This window comes from Rhinatrema bivittatum, chromosome 15 (assembly GCF_901001135.1).
Source record: "Rhinatrema bivittatum chromosome 15, aRhiBiv1.1, whole genome shotgun sequence".
NCBI classification, from domain to species: domain Eukaryota; kingdom Metazoa; phylum Chordata; class Amphibia; order Gymnophiona; family Rhinatrematidae; genus Rhinatrema; species Rhinatrema bivittatum.
Window position 1 is genome coordinate 37560698 of NC_042629.1, and position 25240 is coordinate 37585937.

General features: G+C 44.6%; 2 protein-coding genes across 4 annotated transcripts in view; one reads left to right on the plus strand and one right to left on the minus strand.

Moving 5' to 3' along the window:
• Positions 1 to 14491, minus strand: part of LOC115077035 — a 32243-nt gene extending 17752 nt beyond the window's left edge. Inside the window, exon 1 of one of the 2 annotated variants that reach the window (XM_029579185.1) lies at positions 14362 to 14491. In XM_029579185.1, coding sequence (XP_029435045.1) covers positions 14362 to 14437 — 76 coding nt within the window. In that variant the 5' untranslated portion in view covers positions 14438 to 14491. Of the gene's footprint in view, positions 1 to 4551; positions 4706 to 14361 lie in introns of those variants that run through there. The other variant, XM_029579184.1, reaches the window with a different exon arrangement.
• Positions 14492 to 14633: 142 nt separating this feature from the next.
• GRAMD1C (GRAM domain containing 1C) overlaps positions 14634 to 25240 on the plus strand; it is a 177656-nt gene continuing 167049 nt past the window's right edge. Inside the window, exon 1 of one of the 2 annotated variants that reach the window (XM_029578198.1) lies at positions 14634 to 14832. In XM_029578198.1, coding sequence (XP_029434058.1) covers positions 14755 to 14832 — 78 coding nt within the window. In that variant the 5' untranslated portion in view covers positions 14634 to 14754. The other variant, XM_029578199.1, reaches the window with a different exon arrangement.

A 25240-nucleotide genomic window follows, 5' to 3' on the forward strand; every position in this document is an offset into this window, starting at 1 on the left:
CATGACATGACAGATTTCACTTCATTAGAGAGCTTTGGTAGCCTTCTGTTTCCTGGGAACATATTCCTAGTTCCCAGCAAATGCTTTTTAACTTGGCTTTGGCCAGTCTGGTTAACCAGGGAGCATAGTTGCCAAATTCCATTCTTGGACTCCTAAGGCCCTTGGTCCTGCTTGCTTCCAGCTTGCCAGTTAGCTTTGAAACCAGGACTCCAGCCCTTTCTTTCTTAGCGGTTGCAAGTCCACCGGTCCTTTCCCCTGACAAGACTGTAGGAAGGGTTTTTTTTTTTAAGTAATTCTAAAATCTACTGTTTCCCACTGGAACCTTGCACCAGGATACAAAGAGGAAATTGCCGTCTTCCAATTTCACAGCTGAAACATTCCCCTGGTCTCACGAAAGCGATTTTGTGAGCCAGTCCTGGTTTTGGATTTACATCCCAAGGCATAGTAGTATTTGTAATCCCTAGTGAAACTGAGCACTTAAATTTAGTCACTCAGTGAAGAGGGGCATTCGTCCCCTGAGATGTAGTTGCTTAAGTGTAGTTAGGTGCCTAGACCACTTTGAATATTGGCTCCTTAATGTTCCGAGTCTATCCTCTCATCAATTAGGCATCATCGAGTCCTGTTGTAAGGCAAGGCAAACCCCTGGGCACCTGACACTTACAATGAGTTATAAGGACAGCGCTAGTTAATCAGTGCGTTATAAATCAAAGGTATACTGTTACAGACGGAGCTGTAAACTTGTCTAAGCATCATGTAATCCCGAGCTGAGCATGCTGCTCATGCGTCTCTGCTTACTTAGCCTGATCTGCAAACCATCTGCACTGCTGACAGGGCAGAGGCTGCACAAGCCTCAGGGCTCTGCATCACATTCAGTGCTACACAAGTCTGTGCACTTAAAAAGCGACGGTCCGTGATTACTTGCTCTTGTGTTTGACAGCTCTGGAGCTGTCTCTTTTTATAGTTTCCCACTTCTATCCTACTAGGAAACATTTTATTTTGGGGGATTTGGCTTTTATTTATTTATTTATTTATTTATTATTGTTGTTGATCCTTTACTTTTTTGCGTCAGTGCTGTCTTTGGTTTGGTGTTCATTTATGGCAGGACACAGGATCACCAGTTTACTCATCCAACAATAATGCAGCCCAGTTTTGCCAGATCATTCTGACGACAACAGTCACCCAGGCTGCAGTGTTCAGGAGCTCTGAACAAGATTAACTGATCCTTCGCATGCTCGCAGGGGCTCTGTGGCACCCTATGCTCCTCCTCCCCACTGCCTTCCCAAACTCTGAAAAATATGGACAATAAGTTCCAGAGAACAATGACCTACATTTTCTGCACAGTAACGGTTATCTATCTATCGATGGGATTAATCCTGCTTTGGCAATAGTCATAACATCAGCGTGACGCCAAAGGTGTTGGGTGTACAGGTTCTCAGTCCAGGGTATTGGGGGAGAGGGTGGCAAGCAGGACAAGGGTTTGGGGGATCCCAGCACCAGAAGGAGCCCCTTGGCAAAGCCGAGTGACATGACTGAGGCCGAGCTGCAGGGCAACAAACCCACTCTTTAGTTTCTGCCCTGAGCCCCAGTAATGCCTGACACTGACTCTGCCCCATTCACAGCCAAAAGGCCTCGAGGGTGCTGTGCTCAGCTCCCAGCCTAGACCCAGCCCTTGGATCTCGGCTAAAAGACCAAAAAAAAAAAAAAAAATGGAACAATACTGATCCCTGCAAGGGAACAGCAGAGAGGAACAGCAGCCCTAGCCCTGGGCCTATATTTAGCAGGCGTCCAGCAAGAGATTCCAAGTACAAACATAGCATCAGGCATCCACGTGGACCGTGCAGCAGCTGTGCGCACCCCAAGCCGAGACACAAGAGGATTATACTCTAGTTAAAATGCCAAACCGGGCTGGAGGTAACCAGATACCACTTCAAAACACAACACAGGATTTAAGGTCATTCTTTTCCTCGCCGTCATTTCCTTGAATGGTGCCCAATGCATTTTCACCCCCAGCCCTGCTAAATGCAAAACTAAATCCATAACCGCTTTGGACAGCTGCTCTTCTCCCTACCCGAATGTCTCCACATCTTTGCTCCGTTCCACAAATAAATCCAAGTTTAAATGCACCAGGGGCGAAAACCCCTTCTCAGGACGCCGGTAACTGCTTATAAGTTGCTCCAGCAGTTGGCTTATAATAATACAATAATTTTGTATTTATATTCTGCCTTTTGTGACACTTTGAAGCAGACTGCATTCAGTTATTGTGGGGTATTTCCCTCTACCTGGAGGACTTATATGAATGCCAGTAGAAATGGAAACCAAGAACAAGTAAATGTGGGCATCCGTGACCTCAGTTCACCAGTCCATCACTGGGTTACAAGACACAATAACTACGCAGGCCGGCCCAGCGGCTCAGAGGTCTGCTCTATGGGATCGGCCAAGGCCTGGAGATGCTGCGGAGGCAGCATTCGCAGCCACTGCTGGGGGGGGGGGGGGGAGGGCGAAGGGTCATGGGTCATTCTGCAACGGTGACACCTACCCACCGAATCTAGGACCCTCGATTGCACAGCTCCTGGCCTCAGAGCCATTGTCCCAATGACCGGGTTAGGAAAAGTGGGCGGGCGAGTTTGTAGTTGCAGATGAAAGCTCATGGCACCAGCACCTCAACATGGGTTCCGAATGAGCCTGGATGAAAAGAAGAAATTCCCCATATGACAACAAACCCCCAAAACAAATAGCAATAAGATTAGATTCTAGAGGCGAGACGGGATCCTGTTATCCTATAAATTAGCAATAAGTAAAAGCTGTACTGTAGGCTAACTATTCTGAAGTTATACTGCACAGCCAGTAATTCAAGCAGATGCTTTCTTATGTGGCCGTGTGGCTAACGTGACCCTTATGCTACTTATAGTACTTCCCTGCTTCTGGCACCTTGAGGGCAGGGACTGTATTGTACCCCTGCAGTGCTGTTTTAAGTTAATTAAAGAGGAACATCCAGCCCCAAAATGAATTGCTGCTAGTTGTCTAGTGGCTGGCGAATATATTTTAAACCCACATAGACTGTGATCTAGTTTGCCTTGCAAGAGGGATTTTGCTGCTGCTGGGGTATTCTCATTTTACGCTGAGTGAGTCCATGATCACCTCTGTTAAGTGAGAGGGCCCTGCCTGCCAACATCACCACTCTGCTGTTTGTTAGCACAACCATGGATGCTTCCAGCAGCAACGAGAAGCCCTTTTCAATATTTCAGGGTAAGATGGCTCACTCGATACGCAGCTGCCAAAAAGGGTTCGATCAGGCATTAGCTGGGGGGGGAGGGGTTTACGGCCGGTAAAGACACATGCTGATGGCGATGTTCAAAGCCGTTTGCCTGGATTCGCTTGTCTACCCTCCTAAGAGCAGCTAAAGAGGGGTTCACGGTGCATGCATTCCTAGTCGCATTAAGAGTGGGGGGCTTCGTGTTTAGCTTGGGGGAGTAAAGTTCACAAAACGGCATTTCCAGTTCTGCATTGGGCTTGTTTTCTCCCCAGTTCCTCTGCTCACAGGTACACAGTCTGCAGGGTACCCGAGCAAGCAGATCTGCAAAGAAACCTATGTACATAGGTTCTCTTTTAAAACTGGCCACCAGGTCCGCCGGTTCTTTGCTGAATTGCCCCCTTTCTGACTTTTTTCCTCAGAAACGCTCACAGATATCTCTAGAAGGCAAATCACACGACTCGCTAAAAGCCAGAAAATTTGCTAAAAGTCTTTTCCTGCTATGACCAGGGTAGACACATGATAAGAGTCTCATCCTTAGGGTGCAAAAAAAAGAGGGAGCAGAATACCAGAAAGCCCATTAGGAATGCAAATGGTGCCCAGGACCCGGGTGGATGATAGCAGAGGAAAGTTGCCCCACTGCACAACCTTGGTTGTTTTTCCCCAGGGGAGGTCCTGATCCCTACTTATAAAGTAAGCTGCTAGTTACAGTTTTTCTACCAGCTAGATGTTTGGATCCTGCTGACTGACCGGGATCTACGACAGTTTAAGTAAATCAGTGCCGTAGGAGGTTTACATTCCAACATTTGCAAACCAAGCCACAAATGAACTCAGCACCCAGGAGAACTGGAGTGCCCGTTTGCACGTACAGCGCACGCAATCCTGCAGGCTGGTTTCAGAGAGCTCAGAGACTGGCAAAGGATATCTGTAAGACATATGTGTCTGTCCGTAATGGGCAGCACATTACACCTGAAAGCAACACTAAAATTAGAGCTTTGTTAAGGGCGGCTTTCTGGTTTGCATCTGCAGAGAAAAAACAAATCATTCAGCAGTCCGGTCTCTTATTACTGGTGAGCTTCGCTGCTGAAAAGCAAACACTTATCCATCTGGAAAAGAAAATCCCATTATCAAATCAATTATCAAAAGCCTTGAATTTTCTCTTACGCACAAAGCACGATTCCTACAGATCCTTCCGAACCTTCAGGGAGGTTACACTAGAACTACTTTTCGTCCCAAGCCAAGAAAACCAAAAGTGGCTTAGAAGAACCACACTAGAGTACAATATCTGACTGCCGGCTTACCTAGCAGCAGAGAATACCACAGCAGCGGCATCGCAGGGCCGTAAAACTTCAAAGCAGGCCGCTTCATGCTAGTCCAGGGAGGATATTCCCCCTTCCCGCTGAACTGGACCCGATTGAAGAGGGTCTCGCTGCAACATGGGAGCTCTCTCATTCTGAGGGGGGGGAGCTCCGCACCTGCTGAGGTTTACAGTTTCGAGGCCATGGCGCTGCGCTCGTTATCTGGATGCTCGCCACAGAATAACTGGCGTAGGAGAGAGGACCCAGCTGCCAGAGAAGACTCCTGACAACTCTTTTGTTTTAAGATTCCAATGGAGATCTTGTTTCAAAGAGACTGCCACTAGGTTTTCTTCCTTTATTTAAAGATTTAGGGCCTTATTAAAAAAAAAAAAAAAAAAAATTAAATAAAAAAGATTTTCTGCAGGCACAGAATGAGGAAAAGTCCATTTGGAATAAGGCCCTTGTTCTTTTCTTTAACAAGTTGCCATGTAGAACAGGAAAATACTTCTTATTAAAAAAAATAGAATTCAAACACTAGGAGAACTGTAAAAAGGGATGGAGATGACGGTGCTTTACTAAGTGGGGCAAAATTTAGGGGCAGATTTAAAACCAGGAGAAAAAAAATGCCTACAGGATAACTTGGACACATTTGAAACTGTAGTATCTCTTTTGTCCAGGGATTTCAGTTCCCTGCAACTTTTGGAAGGGAAAAAAAGTCCAGAGGAAAAAAATTCAACAACCCAGTGCAAGGAAAAATGTTGTACAGAAAACATTACTCTTTGGCCCAGTTCTGAAATTTGGCATTTTGGGGCAAACATCCCGCAGTGCTTTTTGCAGAAGTTTTTGCCTGTGTAATTTTTGTTTTCAGGTGGTTTTCGTTTTCTTCCTGAAGCTGCAGGAAATTAAATCCCAGGGCAAAAGATGCGCGCTTTCAACACGGTGCAAACTCATATGCAGAATGTTTCCATCCTTTTTAGGCTTATTTTGCCCTGAGTTTGCCTGAAACTTAAATCCGGTCATTAAAATTACGGCTGCAGACTGTACCTCCCGGAGATCTTGAAGGGACTTGAGAGTCCAATCCTTGTACGACAGGTTTACCTACATACATTAGGGGTCTTGCCCTGCAAACTTTCGTCCAGAGACCTTGATTTCTTTTTCCTTTTCCTTCCTCCACTGTCTCTTTTCTACTTCTCGCACAAAATGCTTCACCTCGCCGCCGCTGCTGAGTTGCAAGTTGCTGTGCCACAGGTTTTAGTCCAACTGTAGGACCCAATAAATGCTTTCTCCATTTACGTCTGTGCATGCCGCTATTTAAGCTTCCCTTTATAAGTTATTAAAAGACCCTAGCCCAGGAGCAGGCAATTCTGTGTCCTGCACACAGGTCTGGTTTTCAGGATATCCACAAGGAATAGGCATGAGATAGATCTGCATGCACTGCCTCCGCTGCATGCAAATGTATCTTGTGGATATCCTGAAAAACGTGACCTGTGCATGGCTCTTGAGGAACAGTGTTTCCTAGCCCTGCCCTAGCCATTGCACATACTCAGGGTACAGATGGAGGTTTTGCCACCCTCAAGTACTGCTGGTGCCACTGCCTTCCCGCCCCGGAGAGTTAAGGTAAACAGGGAGCAGAAAGTCTAAGGTACAGCCCCCTCTCCCCAGTTTCCTGCGACAAGTCAGGGGTAGATTCCGTGGCAAATATTAGTCAATGCTGAAGTACAGTGGCAAACATTACCATCTTTTGCATTACATTGTAAAATTAGTTTTCCAACCTTACTTTGTCAGTATAATTTATTTTGTTTTTTACTGGGTGAGGAAAAGAGAGCTCAAGTATCAGTGCAGGGAGGAGATCTCAGGGATGGCGACAAGAGAAAAAGAGGATGAGAGGGCAGGAATGGGAAAAGGAGAGGGAGATGGGGAAAACTGAGGCAGAGGAAGAAAGATAACGGGGAATATAGGGGAGAAGGAGGGAGGGGCAGAAAGGAAGGGAGATTCCAGGAAACAGGGTCAGAATCCGAGATCAGGAGAGGGATGGTCCAAATTGCGATTGGGGGGGAAGGGAAGAGTGGAAGTGCCTGGAGCTTGCCCTGCTCCTGCTTACTCCCCCCCCCCCCAAATCTGGCATACGCACAATCATCCATACACCAGGCATCTCTCGCACAAACACTGCCCACCCCATTTTATTCCCAGCCCCTTCTAATTTCCTCCCAAAAATTATCTCTCTTTGCTTCCCAAACCCTTCCTTACCCCCCCCCCCCCAGTCGATGCCTTTCTCATCCTGCAATGATTTCTTTCATCCTCTCCTCTCCCCCACCTCCTCCATGCCCCTCATCCTCACCTCAGGACAAGGAGGGCAGGGGCTGGATTAGCGAGCAGAAAGCCAGTGCTTCCCACTGACATACAAAGACCCTAAGGAGACCCCCTTAAGATTTGTGGGCTGAATACCCAGCCTGCTTTGATCCCAGCAGGAGCTGAGTAAATGTAAGATGTACTTCCATTTTAAACAGATTTGCATTTTGTATTTTTTAAGATAACTGAACTATGAAGGTACATGAAAGATGCACGAATGGATGGTAGCCAGGACTGAGGCCTCAAGGATTGGCATTACCACTCACTCGGCTTAGATCAGCCCCTTTTTATGTCACTTACCGTCTTTCCGATATTTGCACCCATCTTTTTCTGTGTTGGAAAGGGCAAAGATTAATAATAATAATAATAATAATAATAATAAAAAAAACCCCAGATGCTGCTGGCATTCAGCTGATTTAACATAATAACAGAGTTAGGGATCTCCATTTTCAGTTTTTATTTTATTTTCCCTGGGAATACCAATGTTATAACAAAACAAAAACCAGGAGAAAAATGACCTTTCCAATGTTTTTTCAATAACAAAGTCATTTTTCCACTGATTTTTTTTCCTTTGCTTATAACACTGAAATTTCCAGGAACGATAAAATAAAAACTGAAAACGAAGGGCAGAGAATATCATCTGATAATTAATGATCCTTACCCTACATTTTATAGAAACTTTTGCAAAGACGTTTGGGAAATTCTGCTCCCGTGCAGCTCCTTAGCTCTCCTGGGAGCAGCTAGCTTGCAATGATTCCCACAAATCATGCCACATGCTGCTATGGAACAAGTTTATTTTTACCAACATGCTATATATGTTTCACTGCATAGGTCAATTCCTAGCAGGCTCTGTAGTGTCTTCGGTGAGATGGGTGCTCTTGCAGGGCCGGTGCTAGGCTTTTTGCTGCCCTGTGCGAGCAATTACTGCCCCCCCCCCACCCCCCAATTCATTCAGTCTCTGTCCCGGCCCATCAGATAAAGCCCAGCTCCCTCCTGCAATCTATATTTAAAAAAACTGACACGCCCCCACCCCCTTACCTTCGTCATATATGTAGAACACAGACAGACCCTCACCAAATACAGAATGAAGAGATCAGAAAGTATAAACAGAAACTTGCTGAGAAGAAATGAACTGGAACCCATAACAAGCCAGTCTCTACATGCAGAGCAACAATGGAAAAAACAGGAACATTATTACCATTCTTCATAAAAACAATAAATAATAAAATCAGGAAATATAAAATATCAATCATAATAGTAAAATCATATTCATAAAAAGAATAAATATTTCAAACCAGTTAATGAATAAGAGTATCCAAAATTTCCAAAACACCAATAAAATATTTCAAAACATCTGATGAATAAAAAAATCCAATAATTAAAAAATGTTCTATTTCCCCCCTCCCAAAAAAGTAAATATTTCAAAAGAGCAGAAACATCACATTACACCCAATAATTAAAACTAATAAGGATTTAAAAATCTGCTCAGTCACCCTGGGATCATCGTGGCTTGGGGGAGGTAGGGGCTGGACAATTTTTATCTTCCCTCTCACCACATGCACAATAACACATTCTTTCTCTCACACATTCTATCTCTCATATACATGGGCTCCTTCTCCCTCACAGATATATTATGTATATGTGTTTGGGTGTGCCTGTCAGAGTCTATATGAAACACATAGGCTATGACAGGTACACAGATACACAAGCTCTTACAGACACATAGGCTTTCACACCCACATATGCTCAGACAGACACATAGGATGTCACAGACAGACACATATACACATATGTGCTCATACAGACACAAAGGCTGTCACAGACACACACACACTTAGACTCATACACAGACACACATATGTGCTCACACAGATACACAAACACAGGCTCTCATACAGACACAAACACATAGCTCTCATACAGACACACATGCTGGCTCTCATTCACACACACATACAAGCTCATTCATATACATACAGCGCCTCCTACTGTCATCGAGCCGTGGTGGGATGACCTCCACCATGGCCCAATGGCCTTCCTGCTTGGGGGGAAGCGGAAGTTATGGACGGGCACACAAAAACACAGGTCTCCTTCAGCTGCCGGCAGCCTCTCTTCTTCTTCAGCCAGCGGGTTGAGCTCCGCCGCCAGCCTCTCTCCTTCTTCAGCTGCTGGCAGGCTGCGGCTTCTCTTCTTCCTTGCCGCTGGTGCCACAGACACACACACATGCTCTCTCTCACATTGACACACACACACACACACATAAATGCTCTCTCTCACATTGACACACACATGCTCTCACAGATAAGCTCCAACACCTAGACACACACATGTGCACTCTCACTCACTTCCTGCCCCCTCCCCGCCAGAAGCACAGCGGCTGCCTCCTCCTTCAACCCCCTTGGCAGCTGGGACTCTTCCTCTTTATTGAGGCCTCGGGGGCTGCTGCTGCTCTGCTTCCTGCGCCAGAGTTGGCCGCTGTTGCTGCCGCTCCTCCTCCTATGCTCAAACGCCGCACGGGCAGAGCTGATGCTGTTGATGCCTGCGATGGCCCAGCGGGGCATGCGGCCACTCTTTCTGCTGCTTCTTCCCGCACACTCGGACCCAGCACTTCCGGCCGGGCGGGTGAAAAGGAGGAGTGGCCATGCCGTCACCGCCTCTCTAAGCGGCTGCCTACTGCTTCCACTGGCCCCAGATCTGTCGGCAGCGAGGAAGGAGAGGCCACTGGCGGCTGAAGTAGAGAGGCCACCAGCAGAGCTCATCCTGCTGGCGGTCTCTTTCTTCCTTTAGCCGTCGACGGGTTGAACTCCGCCGGTGGCCTGGTGGCCTCTCCTGTTGCCGCTGGCCTGCCTCCCCTCGGGTGTACCGCTATGTGTGCATGCATGGTATGCACACCCGGCCGCACTGGGCCTTTGCTCTTGGGATTACACAGAGCGATTAAAGGGAAGCTATTTAAATAATAAAAAGAAACAAGGAGTACCTCCTATAAAGTGAAATTTGCAAATTATATGAGATTGGGTAGCTACTACTTACCTTTTAAGCATTGCTCATTATAGAGAAAGTGGCGTGCTCTTTTCATGAAGACTGCAATATTGCTTGCTTTCAGCACCCGTGAAATATCATAGCAAGTCAGACATGCTAATGACTTACTGGCTGCACTGTGTCATCATTACAAGGAACTTAAATGCTTGTCCATCAACGCCAATAAAAGGAAGATCTGTGAACCAACTAGGACTTCCGAGCAGTGGAACGCTGTGCTGACTGAAGGGAGCTGGGGGTGGTCAGGGCTGCCAGGTGCTAGTGCTGAAGACGTAAGCCTTCAAGGAGGCCTCCATTCCAGCTCCCGGACAGCAAAGTGTAACTAACAGTAAGTGGTAGTGTAGAGGCAGAAGGGTTCACAAACTATTGAATAGAGACACAGTAATAACAGCAGCAAAAGACCAAATGGTCCAGCCAGTCTGCTGGCAAGCTTCTTAAGGTAGTATCTGCCAAGCCATACAGGTTACCCCCAGGTTTCCCTTAAGGGCAGTAACTGTTGCTCCATGCTGTTATCCCCATAAAACTTGCTACTAGCAACATTTTTTACTGGGTGATGAGCTTCCTTGAAAACTCAGGGCTGCTTGACAAGCTTTGCTTATGGACTTGGCTGTAGAAGTCGTCCTGTGCTTTTTCCCCTTATGCCTGTGCATCAGTGCCCCACACTGTAGAAGCCGTCCTGTGCTTTTTCCCCTTATGCCTGTGTATCAGTGCCCCTCACTGTAGAAGCCGTCCTGTGCTTTTTCCCCTTATGCCTGTGCATCAGTGCCCCACACTGTAGAAGTCAGGACCCTCTTGGTTGTTGTCTGAATCCAATTCCCCTTTTCTCCCTGCCTTCAAAATGGGGAGCAAGGTTTCAGTTGCATTAAAAGCATTCAGGCTCATTGGTTAAGGGTAGTCATTTCCATGCCTTCTGCTAAGGGTAATAACTGCCGCACCAGCAAGTTACCCCCATGCACGCTTTCTTCATTTCCTTTAGGACTTGGCCATAGAAGCCGTCCTGTGCCTTTTCCCTTATGTCTGTGCATCAGCATCCCATAGACAGTGATGTTCTAGCAGTTTCCTAATTGGGGACTCTTGTTTGCTCTGCTTCATACAATGTGACACTGATTTTATAAAAAATGAGGGACACTAGAGAGATATTGCCCACCAGAGCTGTAACTAAGCAATTTAGCTCCTAAGGCCAAGTGAAAATCTGTGCCGTCCTCTTTACACAACATATGACACCTTGAGTTGGGAGACTCTGTTCAATGTTTGTACAGTGATGCCTATGGCCAGTGCAAGGGTATTAGAGGCCCTAGGAAAACGTTACAGCCTTGCAGCCCCCACCTCACACACAATTAAAAACTATGCATTTATAATACAGATTTTACATGAAAGAGAACATTCAAAGCAAGTCTTCTGAGGTAAAAGTATCACAATATGTATATTATATTTACATGCACCGCTGAGGTGCCAACCAGAAAACCCTGTAAAAAAGCAAGAGGCGCTTGGAACCCCTGTGGTATTAGGCCTACTGTAATGCATCTTGAGCATGGGCATGACCCTCACAGCCATGAGGAAAAAGAATTTCTTTATAAAAACAGCACGAACTGCCAGCACTCAAACAGCAACAACTCTACCTATGAAAGTTAGTACACAAATATTACACCAGGCCTAAAATAGTAATACAACCCCTATTAAGAAAACAGAACAAGCCAAGCTGCCATATATCCCTACACAGAAATTACACACTAATGGAATAACTCACTTCAGTCACACATGCAAAACACTGATAGATCCTCAAATACAGAATAGAGACCATACAGTATAAATAGAAATGTACAGACAAAAACTGAACTGGAAACTTTAACAAGCCAAATTCTGTATGCACTGCAACAAGGTAAAAAAACATTACCATTCTCCATAAAACAAAATTAGTAAAACCATACCAATAAAAAGAATAATTCTAAACAATGAATAGAATAATGTTGTTTATTTAGGAGAGTAGTGGGTGGATCATTGGACCGGTGGCAGATGACCACTTGCTCAGGGAAGATCCCGAGAGGGACCACCGGTCAGGCTCAGAGTATGGAGACAGACACACACTAGTTCTTTTATTAGACAGTATACTGAACCACCAGAGGTGGCAGTAGTGAGCTGGAATGCCCGGCTGGATTGTAGTCCCTCAGATACTGTAACAGCGATGCAATCCCTGGAGGCTGAGCTGTAGAGAAACTGAAATATAGTGAGTAGGCAGGGTATGCAGAGTTCATGTACCGAACCTGATGGTAACACTCACACAGTGTCTCATAGAAGCCCAGGAGCTGGAATGTATAGGCCCTCAACAAGTACCTGGTTCCAGAGAAAGCTCCGAGAGAGCGATGGTAACTCACAGATGTAGTAGGCAGCGATGACTTCCAGGCAGAAGAGAATACAGAGCAAGTCTGGGAACGAGGGTCCTCGAGGAGCGAGTACCAGTTCCAGACTGTCACCTGAAAAACAAAGGAGAGAGCAAGGCCCCCGAGGAGTGGGTACCCCTGGTAAATCCGAAGAGGCAGAGTAGCTTGGAATCCGAAGCGATTCCATTCCATTCCTTGCTAACTCGATGTGTTAGCAAATTCTAAGAACTTATATATCCGTCGCGGGTGACGTCATCTCAGGGGGACACCCCTGAGGTTCGCGCCATTGCCAGTACTTCAGTTGGAACCGCGCCGCGCGCACGCCCCTAAGCCTCCAGCAAACATGGCGGGTTGCAGCGTCTAGCCGGTCCGGGGACGCCGGAAGACTTCGGCAGAAGGACGCCGCGGCAGCCAATCTTCCCATGGGCGAAGAGGGAGGCGCCAAAGAGGTAAGGAGGGAGGCGCCAAAGAGGTAAGGAGGGCAGAGAGAGGGCTGCGGGAACCGACGGACACAACAAATAACATTCAATATTTATAAATTCATATAAAAATCTTCCAAACATTTGATTTCCAGATGCCCTGAAATTGTCATGGATTAGCAGGCAGAGTAACTGGGGTAGTTGTGCACACACACGCTCCCTCTCATAAACACACATGCTCTCTGCCACTCCCCCACATTCAAATACACATGCTCTTTCGCTCTCTCTCTCCCCCACACAGCACACGTGCTCTCCCCCACTCACAAGCACACATGCTCTCTCTGACTCTCCCACACACATGCACACATTCTCTCTCACTTTCCCACACACAAGCACCCATGCTTTCTCTCTCCCACACACAAGCACACATGCTCTCTCTCATTCTCCCACATACATGCTCTCTCTCCCACACATATGCACACATGCTCTCTCTCTCACAGACAAGCACACGTGCTCTCACTCTCCCACACATATGCTCTCACTCTCCCACACACTAGCACACATGTTCTCTCAATCTCCCACACACATGCACACATGCTTTCTCTCACTTTCCCACACACATGCTCTCTCTCTCACTCACTTCCTCCTTGACATAGCAGGCAGCAGCAATCTCCTACTTCAGCCCCCGTGGCCAAGGTAATGACTTCTGGCCATGGGGCATTGGACTACTTCCGAGAGCGCAATCTTCCTTAGTAGTGCAGCCCCACCAAAATTGTGGATGTGGTAAGCGCCGCCTTAGTAAGTGGAAAAGCAGTGCGGCCCCACCAGAATCAGCAGGTTTGGCAGTGGGGCCGCGCTGCTTTTTCACTTGATAAGGATGCACCGACCACGCCGTCAATTTCGATGGGGCAGCAATGCTTTTCTTTTGCTGAGGATCCACCGGCAGCTAGCCGCACTGTTCTTCTTGGCACCTTTTAGTAGGGGCGCCTATGGCCGTGGCCATATTGGCCATAACCACGCTATGGCTCTGTTGCCCATAATTTTCATTTTTACATGCGGATGCAATCAAATGCGCCCAGCCTGGCACACAGGTTAGCGTGCAGATGGCTGTGCGTTTTGGATGCGCTTGACTAGCACCAGATGTAATAAGGGGATTAGCGCATCCAAAACGCACGCCCAAACAACTGCATAGCTGATAGTGCTCATCACATGTAAATTCCATGTAGATGAGGCTATTAGCTATTACCCCCTGATGCAGTAAATCTCTGGGTGCCCAACGCACACTTTTTAATGTGGCAAATTTAACTCCAGCCCTGGAGCTGGTATTAAGTCATTGTGCTCGTCATTGAGCGCCCGTTTTAACACGTATCTTATTGCATTAGACCATTAAGAGTGCACAGATGCCCTTTCAGTGTTGGAAGGCTGCCAACCCTTCAGGAATTTATGATATCCAAATTCAATATAAATAAGTCAAATGTTTGGGCCGTGTATCTCAACGGCATTAATTTATATTCAACTGGGTTCATTTAAAAGCAAGATTAATATCCAGGGTTATCCATCTCAGCACATCTGTCCCTCAAATACTGAATATAGGTTACAACTGAAAAAAAAAAGTTTACTTGTTTACTTACACTTGTCCCTTGCCAGAATACCTGGCCACAGCTCAGCACCTTTCCTCTCTGTTTCATAAATAAGCCGCAGACCCATTTTAAGGAAGAACGCCTCAGATCTGTGCTGCACGTGGGTTAGTTTACAAACGTAGGGGGGGAAAGAAGTGCAGAAGGAAATACGCATGCGCACATCAGTCACTCCCCCAGCTGGGACGAATAACAGGCACAGGTCGCAGACGCGCATGCGCTCCGTTTCGTCCCGCTAAATGAGGGGCGGGGCTAGGAGGCTGGTCGGTTTCTGCGCTTGCGCGGAGACCCCGGCGGCGAGCCTCGGGTTGCCGCGGTTGAGTAGCACGTGCTGGGGGCGTGCTCGCGGAACCGCTGCCAGCTGGTGGGTTTCGGGGCGGGGCGGAGATGCCTGGGGTAGGGGACGCAGAGCAGTCGCTGTTGGAATGTAACCCCGCTGCTGAGCCCGGGCTCCAGCGTAAAAAGGTAAGACGAGGCTGGGAGAGGATGAAAGGCTGCTGTTGCTTTCTGGCAGCGGGAGTCCCCAGGAAGGCCTTACACGAGGCGGAGACCTGAACGAAGTGCATTCCTTCACATTCAGCGCCAACAAGCCATCTAATTACGTGAAATTAGTGCGCACAAGGTATAAAACTCACTAGAGTTTGAGGACTTTACTCTTCATTAAATACGGTTAATTTCATGCAGGCCTGGTAGTTGGAGTCCCACTGTTGACACCCACAACTGTACGGTGCCAACGAGTTTATAATGTTCTGCACCCAGACTTTTCCTCATTTCACAGAAACAGTGAACATGTCAGAAGATAAAGATCCTACTGCCCATCCATAACCTCTTGCTCAGCTTTATAGTCCTCAGAGAGCCTCTGTGCTTGTTCCATGCCCTTTTGAATTCCACTACTGTCTTTTTCTCCACAGGCTGTTCCATATGTCCCCATCCTTTCAGTAATTTTTTTTCTTTCTAAGATTATATCCAAGTATAGCCAGGCCCTGATTTAAACAAAGGTTTCTGCATAGGGTGCCAACTTTTGAAGGTGACAAATACCCGAACCCAAGAGGATTCTGCTCCCATGTGCTTTAAGGATGTGTACCCACACAGAAGCGGTGCTGCAATGTCACTCTGGCCACCTGCTTCCCCTTCCACGCTGCCATCTCCAGTTGTCAGTAAGGATGTTCTGCCAAAATATTTGTATTTTCTTTTTTCCCACCATTTTATGCAATTTTTTGATTGGTTTCATTTTGGTGCACACTAACCTTTAGTGCACACTAATTTCGATTTAGTGTGCACTAAAAAAATTAATATGACCTAATCTAAACAAATGCATGCTCATCCCTAATCTCCAGAGGTCTCTCCCCTTCCCCATTCTCTGGTTTAGCCTATAAATGCTGAAATATTAAACTTGGCGCTAAGCATACCCCCTTTCACTTTTTCTATGAGCCCCATTCCAGAGTCTCAGTTCCATTGAAAGAGGCCTGCCTGCTTTGCATTTATTCCTTGGAAATATTTATATTTCTCTTATCATATTTCCCATTTTCTTCCATTCCTACACAGTAATTACGGTGGTTACTACCCCAAACCAATTAGCTAGATACTTCACTTAGATGCAGCTCCAGCACTGCTATCTACGATGGCGGGGGTGGAAGGGAAATAGAACCAAAAAAAATATTTAAAGGGACAAGAGTAACAGAAAAGTATGAAAAAAAAAAGTGGGAAAGCTTGCTGGGCAGACTGGATGGATCGTTTGGTCTTCTTCTGCCGTCATTTCTATGTTTCTATGTAATAGTTGTTTACATCTTTAAATCTGGCCCCTATATGATTGATTGATTGATTTATTTAACATACAGAAATATTTATGATGAATACCATTGACTAGTATAAAACTGCCCACTGGACCGACTCTTATTCAGTTTGTATTCTTTTGAAGGTATTGTCGAGAAATATGTACAGTACTCCAAATGAAGTTTCACTATTTATTTATTTTATTTATTTATTTAGCGAGTTTTATATACTGTCATTCGGTTTCGCCCTCACAACGCTTTACAAGTTTGGAAGGATAAAACGTACACTAGAGGTGTACGTTGAGCCAATATCTTCACCTTTTTCCTACTGATTGTTCCTCTCTGTATGCACCCAAGAATCCTTCTGGCTTTTTCTGTTGCCATATTTCCTGTTTGGCCGGCTTAAGATCACTCCTAGACTCCACTGCTGTTTTATGCACAGAAGAACTTCACTCTTAATACTGTACTGCTCCCTTGGGTTTTTGCAACCCAAATGCATGATCCTGTATTTTTTTTAGCATTAAACCTTAGCTGGCAGACTCTAGACCATTCTTCAAGCTTTACTAAGATGAACTGTAATATATCATGTTGCTGTAACTTTTGGCCTGCTACCTTCAGGGTAGGGTGAAGAAACCTGCTTGTTGCTATAGCATTGATGTAAACATAGGTTACTCTTCCTGTTTTCTAAACCTTGACAGTTTCCCAGGAGCCAAACCTGGCAGAGAGAAAGAAACCACGAAATTATTGCTGCGTTCATTATCTTTGCGTCCATTTTTGTCTTTCAAGTCTAGTTTTGACATGCACGTGTGTCTTTTCCCTGTCCTATCCACACTAAATTTTCAGTAAATGTCGGGGGGGGGGGGGAGTTCAAGAGGATCCTGACAGAGGTGTTCATATGGTTATATGCGTTCTAGAAAGAAGGCTGCATTGGTTCTGTGTGGAACAACTTCTTTTACATGGTTGGAATTTTTTTTATAATTCTATTTTAATACTTTTTATGACTCCTACAGCAAGGCCTTTGACACAATTTTGTATAGGCAACATATAAACAAACTGAATGCCCTAGGTTTTGAGTGGGAGGACAGAGGGGTAGTGGTCAACGGCATTCACTCTGAGGAAAGGGGGGTGAACAAGTGGTGTGCCACAGGGATCCATCCTCATCTGTCTAACATTTTCATAAATAATATTGCAGAAGAGTTAATGGGAAAGTTTGTTTTTGTGGCTGATACTAACTATGGGAATCATGAGGAGGGATATAGTGAAAATTGAGGAAAGGTATAGTGTGGCAGCTAAGATTTAAAGCTGAAAAAATGCAGGGTTGTGCATTGGGGGCTGCAGTATACAACAGTGGTTCTCAACCTTTTTTTTTCATTTGTGACACACCTCACAGGCAATGCACCCATGCATAACACACTACACACTATGGGGCGGATTTTAAAACAATATGCGCGCCGGTACTTTTGTTCGCGCCACTGGCGCGAACAAAAGTACACCAGATTTTATAAGATACGCGCATATCTTATAAAATCCGGGGTTGGCGCGCGCAAGGGGGTGCACATTTGTGCAACCTGCGTGCGCCGAGCCCAGTGCGGCCTGCCTGTTCCCTCCGAGGCCGCTCCGATTTCGGAGCGGCCTCGGAGGGAACTTTTCTTCACCCCCCCCTTAACTTTGCGCGCATCGCCGGCAGCCCCGCTCCGTCCTCCGGTCCCGGGGGTGTGGTCCGGAGGCCTCGACCACGCCCCCGGGCCGGCGCCCCGCCCCTGAAATGCAGCAGCACGCCCCCGAAATGCTGCGTTGTTTCGGGAACGCCCTGGACACGCCCCTTCCCTCCCCGTTTCGAAAGCCCCGGGACTTATGCGCGCCGGCGGTCTATGCAAAATAGGCGTGCTGGCGCGCGAGGGCCCTGCGCACGTAAATCCTGCCGGATTTACGCACGCAGGGGTTTTAAAATCCACCCCAAAATGCTGCATCTGATCTAAAAAAAACCCCCTAATTATTATTTTACTGTTAAAAAATAGCACAAAAAAATAAAATATTCTTAGCAATTTATATTTTACAGTCTGTTACTGAAATTAGTTATTAATTTTATGTTTTCAAAAGTTTTAATCTTCGCTTCCTTCATCAGATAGAAATGTGGGACAGATGTGCTGCATGCAGTTTCTTGATACAGGTTTGAAGGATAGAAAAACTCTCTTGCATCTCATTGTCAGCATCAAAATGTTTTGATCTATATAGAGCTATATTAAAAAGGTTTCCCTTTTCAACTTATCATACAGAAAATATATATTCAAATTCTGGTATTGTCTCCGTAACAGCAACTCAAAATCTCTCCGCTGTCAGACACTTTGTGAAGTAACACAAAAACCTGCAGAAAAGATGCTTGGGGGGGTGTCTATTTTCAGCCACTATTTGGCTGAGCAGGTTAGCCGGATAAACTTGTCCGGCTGAGATATTCAGTAGCGTAGCTGAATATACTTGCCTATCTCATAGTTAGCAGATAAGTTAATCCAGCTAACTTTAGTCCAGGTGAATAGCAGATCTAATTTATCCTGCTAATCTCAGCACTTATAGGGCTAAATCATTTATTTATTTATTTATTTATTTATTTAATAAATAACTTTTATATACCGAGGTTCAGGTAACAGAGTTAGTAATCACTTTGGTTTACATTCCAACATCAAACAAACAATGACATAAGTTATGTCTTACAATGAACAGGGTGGAAAACAACTTGGATACAAATAACTTGGTAGAACAAGGTGTAACAGTAGGAGGAGCTAGACTTGTGGGGCCTAGAGCCAACTGGAGAGGGGAAGGCTGACCAGGGAGGGGTAGAGGGAAAAGTGCTACTATAGCTTTATTAAAATATGATGACGGATACTTAGAGGTTGCCCTGGGTGGGGACAGTCTGTGGGAGCTGTGGAGGCAGAGTATTGTTAAGAGAATGCTTGACAAATTAGCCAGATAAATAGCTCTGCCCCAGAATGCCCTCTTCCCACCCCTCACTTCTCCTGATAACTTTTTAGCTGAATAAAAACTTATCCGGATAAGTGCTTGCTGCTGAACGTTGCCAAATACTGAAATAGTGCCACTTCGCTTGATAAGTCTGATCTTTTCCGAATAAGTGGCGCTGAATCTTGACCTCTCAGAAGCTATATAGAAAGTTGTAAAAGATGCACATTCCAAAAGCTGACATATTCCAATCACTAAAAACAGAAAATAAAATATTTTCCCATTTTTGTTGTAGGGTCATTTTATTTTTCTAATCAGGGTGGTCTGGTCTCTCATTTCCTCTTTTTTTTTTTTTTTTTTGCTGGTCTCCTAAATCTTTTCATAGAGTGGAGAGATTGCATAATGGTTAGAGCATAGAAGGCTTATGAATAAAATGAGAAGCTTGGGAGTGAGCGCCAAGGTGGTGGTATGGATTACAAACTGGTTGACTGATAGGCAACAACGTGTAATGGTAAATGGAACTTAACTGTGAAGAGAGATCAGTGTTAAGCAGAGTGCCACAGGGATCAGTGTTGGGACTGGTTCTGTTCAATATCTTTGTGAACGTCATTGTGGAAGGAATAGAATGTAGAGTTTGTCTATTTGTGGATGATACTAAAATCTGCAATGGAGTGGACACACCTGAAGGAGTAGAGAGAATGAAAAGTGATTTAAGAAAGCTTGAAGAGTAGTCAGAGATTTGGCAGCTGGGATTCAGTGCCAAGAAGTACCGTGTTATGCATCTGGGGTGCGGCAATCCAAAGGAGCTGTATATGATGGGAGGTGAAAGACTGTTGTGCACAGACAAAGATAGGGATCTTGGGGTGATAGTGTCTGGTGATCTGAAGATGTCGAAACAGTGTGACAAGGCATTAGCTAAAGCCAGAAGAATGCTGGGCTGCATAGAAAGAGGACTAACCAGTAAGCTTTGGAATTTGTTTCCAGAGGATGTGGTTAGTGCAGTTAGTGTAGCTGGGTTTAAAAAAGATTTGGAGAAGTCCATTAACTGATATTAATTAAGCTGACTTGGGGAATGGCCTCTGCTATTACTGGCATCAGTATCATAGGATCTTATTGATGTTTGGTACTTGCCAGGTTCTTGTGGCCTGATTTGGCCTCTGTTGGAAACAGGATTCTGGGCTTGATGGACCATTGGTCTGACTCAGCATGGCAATTTCTTATGTTCTTATGTCTTTTTGGCTTTTATGCAGGGTTTTCTGATAGACAGACACCACAGCTATGCATGTAAATATAATATACATGCTGTTGTGATATTCTTATTTGAAAAGACTTTGTGTTTTTTCATGTAAAATGTTTTATTATAAATGCATAATTTGAAACTGTGTGTGGAGAGGGCAGTGGTAGAGGGAAGGCTGGACACAAAGCCGTAAGATTCATTTAGGGTGTCTAATCCCCTTGCACTGATCCTGATTAGTAAAAGAATACAAATTAAAAGTAAAAAAAAAAACAAAACAGAATGAGGAGGGAACAGCCCAGTAATTGTTTGCACAGGGCTGCAGAAAAGTTGACATTGGCCCTGCATGGCAGTGCCATGTGGTGACGCGTTGGCGGGGTTCCCATCCCTCCCTAGTGAAGAGACCTCATGTGGTGGTGCCATGTGGTGATGCACTGGTGGTTGGGGGGGACAACACTGAACACTTTGTGAAAGGAATATGATTTTAATAAATAAATTGGCTCCCGGGCGCTGGAGACCATCACTATGACTCTGGCCCCTGCCTCCCAATTCCAGAACAACCACTGCAGGGTTATGATCTGATAAAGAGGAGACCAGAATATATCTCTGAACTATTTTCAACACCAACTCCAACGAGCAGAGAAAATAGTCTATCCTGTTATACATAACATGCTGGGGAAAATAAAAGTATAATCTCTCTCAATAGCATGTGGTGTCTCCATATATCAATAAGATGAAGAATCTCCATCAAGTCTTTCATCTCTCTAAAGGTCCCCAAATTAGCTTTAGAGGATGAGGTATTATCCAAGAATGGATCCAGGCATGTATTCCAATCCCCTCTGACAAGGAGAGATTGCAACCCCCAGTCAGTCAAGTTATCTGTAAATTTGCTGAAAAATTCCCTCTGGTCTACATTAGGTCCATAAACATTTGCCAGAGTAAATGAACCTCTAGATCGGACTGTGCCCTTCCCACCTGTAAAGGGATATGTTTATGTATCAGAGTACAAACTCCCCCTACTTTGCGAGTTGTAAGAAGAGTAGTATACCTGTCCCAACCAATCTGTTTTGAACTTTTCATGTTCAACTTGAGTTAGATGCGTCTCCTGCAACAGTAGGATATCCACTTGATTTCTACGAGCAAATTGAAGAATTTTTCTTTTTGATATCCCAAGTACATTAAGTGACACATATTTAAGTCGGGAACTCATAACACTTCTTATTTCTTAAGCCCTGAATAGGAGGAATTGTGAAATGAACATGTTTGTTTGTTTGTTTATTTATTTAGCCATTTTATATACCGTCATTCCAAGTGAAGATCACAACGGTTTACATCATGACATAAATATAATAGCTAGCCAATTACATTCATATGAGTTCTTATACATTTTAACGAAAGACACGTACGTTGACTAAGGCAGTCAGGGGAAGTGAGATATACAGGGGTGAGGTAGCACTTTTAGCAGAAGGTGCAGATAAAATATAAAGGGGGGGGGGGTTGGTAATGAGGTGTATAAGATTGTAGGCATTTTGAAATAACCATGTTTTGAGGTTACATCTGAAGTTCTTTGTTTCAGTGGTCAGGCATAGAGACTCAGAGAGTTCCAAAGTGTAGGGCCTGCAGTGGAGAACCTACGGACTCTTATTTTTGTCAGATGTGTATTCTGTAGTGATAGCACAGCTAGTAATCTCTTATTTTGAGATTTAAGTGATCTCTGTGCTTGTATGGTGGATGCGCCACCCCTACTAGGCCGTTGTTGTCAGAATGGAGAGAGGAATGTATTAATGTTAAGACTTTGTAATGGATTTGGGCTTGTATCGGTAGCCAGTGCAGAGCTATCAGTGATTGTGAGATGTGATCAGATATCCTGGATCCTGTTAGATTCTCACTGTAGCATTTTGTAGTACTTGTAGTTTGTTTATGAGGCCTTTAGGTCTTCCGAGTAGAAGAGAGTTGCAGTAGTCTGTGTTTGAAAAATGGGGATTGGTAGTACCATACGGAAGCCTACATGAGTCAGCAATGGTTTCAGTCTATGTAGTAATCGCAGTTTAGCTTAGCCTGATTTGATTAATTTGTTTATGTGTTTTTCCATAGTTAGGTTCTCGTCAGTCTGTACTCCTCCCGCACTTGGTCTGAGGGTGTAATATTGAAGTTACACAGATCAAGTGTCTGCGGAGATGTTATTGGAGGATTTCTTCTTAACAAAATGATTTCAGTTTTTTTGTGCTTAGAGATACTTTGAGATTGGATAGTTCATGTTGAATAGCCTTTATTTATGATGCCAGCATCCTTACTGTATTTTCAATGGAAGTGATGTATGGTATGTAGAACTAAATGTCATCGGCATATAGGTAGAAGGCAATTCCTAGATCAGATAGTAATTTGCATAGTGGAAGCATGTAGATATTGAAGAGAGTTGTGGATAGTGCTGAACCCTGGGGGACACCAGCGTCGATCGGGAAGGTGTCGGAGATATGGTTGCCCAGTTTTACTTGGAATGTCTTTTTGATAAGAAGGAGTTGAAACACTTCATTACATCTCTATCAGTTCTGATTTTTCTCAGCTGATGGTGTAGAAGGGTTTGGTCTACATTGTCGAAGGCAGCTGAGAGATCAATTGGCACCAGGATATAAGATTCATCATTGCTGGATCCCTGTAATATGGAGTTTGTTAAGAATACGAGTAAAGTCTCAGTAGAGCGATTTTTTTTCTGAATCCAAATTGGTTTGGATGTAAAATATTGTGGTCATGTAGATAGTCTTCTAGTTGTGACAGAAAGGGCAGGTTGGATATTGGTCGATAGTTTTCCCAGTTGTCGATACAGCTAGTTTTATTTTTTAGGATAGGTTTTATCATAGTTTGTTTCGCCCTGTCTGGGACTAGACCTTCTATTAGAGATTGATTGATTAAGGATGTGATTGTTGGAGTGATAGTGCTATGTATTAGTTTTAAGGATGTAGCTGGGATGGGGTGGAGAGGCTGATTTGCAGGTTTTAAGTTAGAAATTATTTGTGTGATTTGTAATTTAGCTATTCTGTCCAAGGTGGTCCATTTAGCTGGGTCATTATTTTCTTCATGTTCTCTGGACGGTGAGTATGCAGAGAATTGTTTTTTAGTCTGGTTATTTTTTCTGACAAATGATTGGCATAGTCGATGCAGGCATTCTTAGAGAAACTGTTGTTGCTCAAGATAGAGGACGATGGGGCCTTGATTAAATGTTTAATGTCATCAAAGAGTAATTTAGAGTTAAATATCATTCCATGAATCTGTTTAGCATAGTGCTCTTTCTTTGCTTTATTGATAGAAGACCGGTATTTTCCAAGTGATTCTGAGGTCAGATTTTCTCATTGATTGTTTTGCGTGTCTTAATTCTTCATTGTACCAAGGTTTCTTATGTTTAGAGGAACGTTGGTAGGGTTGGATTGATTTTGTTTGGATTGGGTTAAGATTGTCCATTATTTCTTTAACCATGATATCCCATATGTCAAATGATTCAGAGGCATTAGGAAAGTTGAGGTTGATTAGTTTATCTTTTATAGTGTCAGCAAGTAGCTCTGGCTCTCTTTTTTCTGAAGGAGAATGTCTGGTTGATATTTGGGTTTTGAGTTGTTGTGTTGAGGATGGTTATATCAGCTTTTAGTAGTTGGTGGTCAGACCAAGGCAGAATTGTGTGAGAGGTATTTATCATGCAATTTTTGTGGTTGGCAAATAAAAGATCCAGAGTATGTCCAGCTTTGTGTTGGTTCAGTTACAAATTGTGACCATCCCATTGCTTCCATAGTTCCTAAAGTTTCACATGTGGAGGATTTGATTGTTCTGTCCACATGTATGTTAAAAGTCACCTATTATGAGAGTAGATTTGGGTGAAGGGAATGCTTTCGGAAATGCTTCGATAAGAGGTGAACAGTCTTTCTTTTTGTGGTATTTCAGGGGGACAATAGACGATACCGATGTTTTATTGTGGCGATTTAAGTATTGCATTTCATAAGGAGGATTTACCTCTAACTTGTATGGAGTAAATTTGAGCTCTTTTTTACTAATAATTAGTAATCCCCCGCCCCTGCGCTTGGGCCTGGGGAAATGAAAGGTTTCATAAATGGAGTGTTGCAACCACATACAGAAATGCATCTCAACCTTTCTGATTTCCCCAATAGGTGCATCTCTAAATACCATACCCCTAAAGTCAAACCAAGATAGCATGCCACCATAGGCACCGTACACACTGCACTTGAAACTCGTAGGCCTTTTTCTTTCCCCCCCACAACCATTCTAACAACCAAACCAAAGAAACCCCCAATAGAACTCCCCAGCCTGCTCGCCAGACCTATCGGCCAATACCCACGAGCAGGACAAACCTCAAAACCCCCTGGTAGGATTCAAATCTAGACCAGGTGGTTGGGCTCTCCTCCAACTCATGACCATTACCCCCAACTCCTTTCTTCCCATTCTGCCTCTCAATATCCCATGAAACTTCCAAATCAAACTTCTGCAGTGAATCCTCAACCAACTTCCCATAGCAACAGCCCGCAAGTCGGAGATAGGATACTGACACCTCTGTAATTTTTCCTGCCACATGCCAAACAAATGATGCATCTGATGATGTCTGCTGAACAAGTGGCAAACTATTCAATGACCCACTTGCATAACAAAAGGAAAAAAAATAGTCTCCCAGTTCACAGGGCCATTTTTCTCCCCTCGATGCTGCTCTTAGGTTCTCTCGAAAAACAGAAAAATATCTCCCTCAAATGAAGTCCTAGGCTACATTGATAATTCACAGATTGAGGCTGACCCATTGCCCATAGCAAAAGATACAATGCCAAAATCAATGAAAAGATGATTAGGCAAAGATATAAGCACCAAGTTCGAGGTCCTGAAAAAGCATAATGTTTCACAGAAAATTGCCCCGTTCTCAACT